Here is a 6,000-nt window from a genome sequence, read left to right as displayed (position 1 = left end):
TATCAAATCTTGTTGATTCTGCCCCTAAAACAGCTTTGGCATTTTCCCTTGGTGCTTTACTCATAGGGCCACCAGCTTACTTTAGGCTATCTTTCCCATTGCAGTAGTCTTTTAACTGGTCTCCCTTTTCCCCAGTTTCCCCCATTTCTAATTGATTCCTCACACAGCTGCTAAAATAATATTCCTGATCATATCTCAATAAGCTTCAATAAGCTTCAGTTTCCTGATTGATTCTAAGATTGAAAAAAATCCAAAGACTTCTTTCTCAAGTCCGTAACAAGTTTGCTTCAGTATAACTTTTCAGGTTCTTATCACATGCTTCCACAAACTATGCTCCAAAGAAATTGGCCTTTTTGATGCTTCCCAGATTCAACATCCTATTTACTGCTTCCATGTCCTCTCCTACTCTCTATGCCTCGAATGCTTCTTCTCCTCATTTCTAACTCTTGTTATTGAGTCACATCTTACTCTTTGTTGATCCCATTTGAGGTTTTCTTGGCAAAGAGACTGGAGTGTTTTGCCATTTCTTTCTTCAGCTCTTTTTACAGATGAAGAAACTGAGGTAAATAGGGTTAAGTGACTTGCCCTGAGTCACACTGCTAGTAAGTGTCTGAGGTCAGATTTGAACTCATGAAGATGAGTCTGCCTTATTCCAAGCCTAGTATTCTATCCACTTTGCCGCCTAGATGCAGCTCAGATGTCATGATATACTTGTAACTTTTCTTGATTTCCCAATTTGGAAGTACTCTTTCTTTTCTCAAATTGTATTTACTTATTATTTTTTTCTGTTTAACTGCTGGAATGTAAAGTTCTTGAGGGTAGAAACAATGTTAAAATTTTTTCTTTGTACACTTGACACCTTTCTACTTGACAATGCTTTCCAGCTAGTGGGTGCTTAAATGTTTGTTGAATAATTGGATAGAATGCTGAAGTGTTCTAGAAAGGGGGTGCTTTTCAGTTTTCATTTAAGTTTTACCTAGAATACTAACCCCATCTTTCCAGGCATTAAGAAATGCTGCTATTCTAAGGGGAGAAGACATTCAAACAAATGATTTCTCTTCTGGTCAGGGGAAAGAGCATTTTTTTCTTCTGACCTAAGATGATCCCAATTTTAGACTAGAGAAGACTTGGGATCAGAAAATTTTTATTCTCATGATTTTACAGACAGATTAGGTTGACTATAGGCTAGAGAGCCTAAGGTAAAATCCAAAGGTTTAGTTCTTAATATCAGGAAATTAATATTTTTTAAAAGTTCCATTAAATTTTGGGCTGCTTTGAGCACAAAGGAAAAGAGAAGACCTCATTCCTGTGTCTAAGGATGCTTGGCAGAAGCTCTGCTCTTCTTGTTGTAGATGTGTTGGCTTAATTAAAGATCTATGTCTGGAAATGTAAGAAATGAATCTCTTCCCTCTCCATCCCAAGACAGTGATGTTTGAGATGGATCCCCTTTCCTAGGTTACAACCTTCCCCTGCAGCAACCTCACAAAGGTAGCAAATTTCTCTTAAAAAGACAAAGGCCTATGGGTTTGCCCCAGACTGATGCTCTCACGCCTTTCTCTCTTTCCTCAGTTTTAAGTTTTATCTGAAAACTCCTTCCTTTTTACCTTTCTTTCTTGTCTTCTCAAATGCAAAGCGCAGCTTTTGCTCTCGGCTACTGCACCCCAAACCCCAACAAACAGAAATCTCCCCTGATTTCTACCCTTGACTTGGCTTCACTGAAAGCTGAAGTTGGGCTTAACAAGGGCGTGGAGCCGGCACTTTAGCCACAGGGTGGCGCGCGAGAATTTCCTAGGTCCAGACTGGCCACAGCTGCTTCTGATCTCCTTTGCTCTTCTTCCCTCCCCATCCCCCTCGACCCCCCGCAGACAAGTCCACCTCTCTGGGGTCCCTAACCCCCAATGCAGCCAAGAAGGGATTGTGGATTGAACAGCTCTTTCCCTCAGGAGACTGCATAGGACAGCAGCCACGCCTAGTCCATGTGTCTGGGGGCTGCTGCATGCCGCGGGCGGTTCCCTAAACTCGGCTCCACCTTCTCCTGGTCCAGCCTCCTCCTCCTCTTCTCCTCTCCTCCTCCTCCCCCGCGCTCCAAGTCTAATGCATCCCCATTGCAGCAGCGGAGCAGAGCAGCAGCGCCGGGGCGGCTGGATGCTGAGCGCGCCAGCGGCCGCGGCAGCGGGGAGGGACACCAGCAGCCCCAGCAGGGTCTTCAGCAGCCGCAGCCGCAGCCGCCACGGGCTCCAGCCGGGCTCGCCCAGCTCTTTGCAAGCTTAAGAGAGGAGAGAAGGCGGGGGGAGGAGGGAAGGAGCGCGGGGCTTCACTCCATAAAAAAAGGGGGTAGAAGGAAAGTGCGTGGCGTGTTTGTCTGTAGGAGGCGGAGGGGCATACTTGGATTAGGGCGTGGGAGAGGGGAAGAAAAAGGCAGTTGCCTTTGAACCCCGCTGCGGGCGCACTCTCGGACTCCTCCAAACATGTACTTGCGCAGAGTTGGGACTGGTCCCCGCGGGAGCACGGCGGTCGTCGCCCCGGCTGGGGTGTGTGAAGGCGCGTGTCCAGGGATGGAGATGGAGAGATAGGATGGGCGCACCACTCGACCCCCGAAGCCCCAGCCCAGCAACGCCCACGCGGCCCCGGTGACTTGCTGAAGCCCTGTGGCTGAAGCCGCGGAGTGGGGTGGGCTGGTGGGGGTGGGCACGTTGTCCAGCGGCCCTCCTGCCTTCCTGCACCTCCTCCTTGTGTCACTCCTTCTCCACTTTCCATCTGTCCCCCACTTTCCACAAGGGGAACATCATGTCCAAGGCTACGGGGGGCGCGGCGGCGGCAGCAGCAGCAGCAGGGGCTGAAAGTTCCTCCAGTCCGGCTGCCTCTGCCGGGGTCGAGGACCTGTCCAAAGTGTCAGACGAGGAGCTGCTCCAGTGGAGCAAGGAAGAGCTGATTCGCAGCCTCCGCCGCGCCGAGGCGGAGAAGGTGAGCGCGATGCTGGACCACAGCAATCTCATCCGAGAGGTGAACCGTCGCCTTCAGCTGCACCTCGGCGAGATTCGCGGCCTCAAGGTAACAACCCAGAGCGCTCGAAGGGCGCTGGGGTGGGAACTAAGACATTGTGTCTCTGTATCCCAGCCTCTTTCTGTGTGCCTCTCCTCCCTGCCTCTTCCCTTAGTCCCTTCTTTTCATCTTTTCCTTTCTTCCCTCTCCTTATCTACTCCCGGCTTTGTGTGACTATCTCTCTCCTCCTCTTTCTTTAACCCCTTTCTTCACTTTCCTTTAAAAAAATTCTCTCTTCCTTTCTCCCTCCTTTCTCTTTTCTTTTTCAATTTCACTTTCTTCGGATGATATGATGAGAAATCATGAGCAAAATAGGGAGGGAAGAGTGAAAGTTTTTCGTAGTTAAAACACAAGTGACCTTTTTCTTATCCTTAACCACCCCCTTTTGGTAACTTCTCCAAACTTTGTTGGCAGTTGGTTTTCCCTCACCTTCTAAACTAGCAGGCCTTTGGAGCCCTGGCCTAAACTGGCTTTCCTATCACTAGAAGGGGTGTGGGAAAATGGAATGGGTGATGGCCTGAAGCTGAGTCTAGTCTCTTCCTCTACCCGAATTTTTAAGACTTGGACAGAACAACACCCAGGGAGATCTTGAGCTCTCTCTCAGAATAAAGAGGATGTGTGCTTCAGAAGACTACTTACCCTTGAGAAAGTACACTGGCAGTGTATGTACTATCCTGTACATGAGAAAAGGAAAGCCTGAGATAGAGGTAAAACACTAGGAAGCAGACACAAACAGATAACTAGCAAAAATAGTTTTGAAGAGAAGGATGAGACAGAAAGGACTTAAACCTCTCATCTGAATACCCTGTTAGCATAGCTGACTTTCCCCAATACTATCTTTTCCTCCAGAGATATCTGATAAGATTATAAATGAACTAGAAGAGTCATCACTACCTTCCCTTTCTAGTCAAATGTTTTGTCTCTTGTTGAGTTTGGAAGTAAGCACTTTCTGGAGTAGGTTGTTCCTTTCCTTAATCTGCTTGATATTCTAATCCAATTCTCAGGTGCACCTGGTGGGTAACAGCTGAACCAGGTGTCAGATTGTGATGCCTCCATTTTGGACCAGGATTCCTTTTGACTGAGAAGGGACTGACGAAGTTTTTATTTTATTTTGTTTTTAATAGAAAGTGCCAAGTAAATATAAAAACCTCCTTGCTTTCCTGACTGCATATGAGTTGCTGGGAAGGTTTCTGATTTGAGCTAACAAACTTCCTTTCTACATAAATTTGTGTATGGTGACTCCTTTTATTCCTTCCTCTAATTGTTTTGACTTTGTTTATAGGAAGCCAAATAACAGATGAAATAACTTCAGGACTAACTTGGAGTAAAATCATACACACAGATATTGTTTTCTTCTCCTTCCCAGCCTTCTCCCTTATGATACCTTCTTACTCCAGATCACTCATTTGAAGAAAAAATTCTAGTTGAAAAAAAGAGGAAGGACAGAGAAGGCATATCAGAAATCATTTGGACTTGGTTGGTGTGTCATGTTAGAATGCTGCAGTGATGTGGCAATCCTAATGGAGAGGGGGATTTGATATATATCAGAGTTGTCATGTGGTCTCTAAAGGAGGCATTCTGAGAAAATCCTGGAGAGTGTCTTTCTGTTTGTTCCATTCATTCAAATATACATCTATTTATTGAGCACCTGCTGTGTGTAACTGCTAGAGATACAAAGAAATACAAGCCAGGGAAGTCTGATTTGTTAGAGACCTAGTCAAGGAGAAAAATGGTTGATAATCACCCCACCCTACATTTAATCATCTTTTGTATTTATTGTATATTATATGCATAATATACAATAGAACTGAGAATTTGCTCTTTTAATGATGCATCCCCTTCTTTCCTTTAAACTAAGCATTGACATAGATGCTTCCAAATATGCATCTAGACAAGTTTTGAAATATCAGGTTACATTGTTAGATGGAATGATCTTGAATCATTCCCAGACTCTTAGGGAAACAGTGGTTAAAGTTAGTTATCACCACTATTTCTAATATTCTTACTTAGGGAAGCAGTGGTTAAAGTTAATCAGCTTTACTGGAAGCAAGGTAATATTAGTTCAGTGAAGCCCAGGTTCATAGCCTCTGAAATCTTACTAGAATAAAAATACTACCTGTCAGTGCTGGCTGTACCTTCATAGGTTGGAGTCCAGATAATTAGATTCAGAATGGTATAGTGGAAAGTGTGCTGTGGAATCAGAGGATCTCGGTTCAAATCTCAGTTCTGCTCCTTTGTGACTGGGTGAATCATCAAACCTTTCTGGGCCTCATCTAAGAAAGGAGGTTCTAAGGTTTCTTCCACCTCTAAGTCTATGAATCTATCATAATAACAGGCAATTAGTCATACATTGGAACAGATTCCCTTTCCCCAAGGCAGCATATGATGGGGCATAACTATATAGGTGAAAGAGGTATAGTACTGGATGGGACTTGGCTCCATTTCCTTCTTTCTCAATAATATATGTCCTTCCATGAGGGTCAGAACCAAAATTTCTCTTGCATTTGATTCCTTCTGTTATTGGTATGTACAGGTACCCATGTGCTTTCTTATTGAAAGTGATGAGCTCTAACCTAAATCAAATTTAGACTGGACAATGATTTCTGGGAAATATGTGGATGTTAAAAATGAGATGGAAAAGGAGAATAAGATCATTAAACTAGCGTACTTACTAAAGCTGTAAGAAAATGAATAATTTGAGAATAATTGCTGCTAAGATGATGATTGTTCTCTTCTAATTCTGAGGCTATAGTCACCAATAGTCATCATATAAGGAATCATTTAGAAGCACAGAAATAGTACAATCTCCAAAATCTATTTCTTTTCATTTATATTTCCATCACTCAAATTAACTAAGGATCTCATTATCTCTTTTAGTTAGCCTCTTCATCTTCTTTCCTTCAATACTACTGGCCTTTCCCCTCACATTATGACCAGATTAATCTTCCTAAATCATGT

The 6,000-nt window shown here is 44.1% G+C and overlaps 1 protein-coding gene across 5 annotated transcripts in view; it reads left to right on the top strand.

Annotated features, from left to right (window-relative positions):
- Positions 1–2,787: 2,787 nt before the first annotated feature.
- The window catches only part of CCDC85A (coiled-coil domain containing 85A), a 260,019-nt gene continuing 256,806 nt past the window's right edge, over positions 2,788–6,000 (top strand). For all 5 annotated transcript variants that reach the window (XM_003339681.3, XM_001375101.3, XM_007476801.2 and 2 more), the window contains exon 1: positions 2,788–3,051. In XM_003339681.3, the coding sequence (XP_003339729.1) occupies positions 2,788–3,051 (264 nt within the window). The remainder of the gene's footprint in view (positions 3,052–6,000) is intronic.

The sequence above is a fragment of the Monodelphis domestica genome, chromosome 1 (genome assembly GCF_027887165.1).
Source record: "Monodelphis domestica isolate mMonDom1 chromosome 1, mMonDom1.pri, whole genome shotgun sequence".
Lineage (NCBI taxonomy): Eukaryota > Metazoa > Chordata > Mammalia > Didelphimorphia > Didelphidae > Monodelphis > Monodelphis domestica.
Note: the sequence above shows the minus strand (reverse complement) of the source record. Positions and strands in the feature narration are given on the sequence as shown.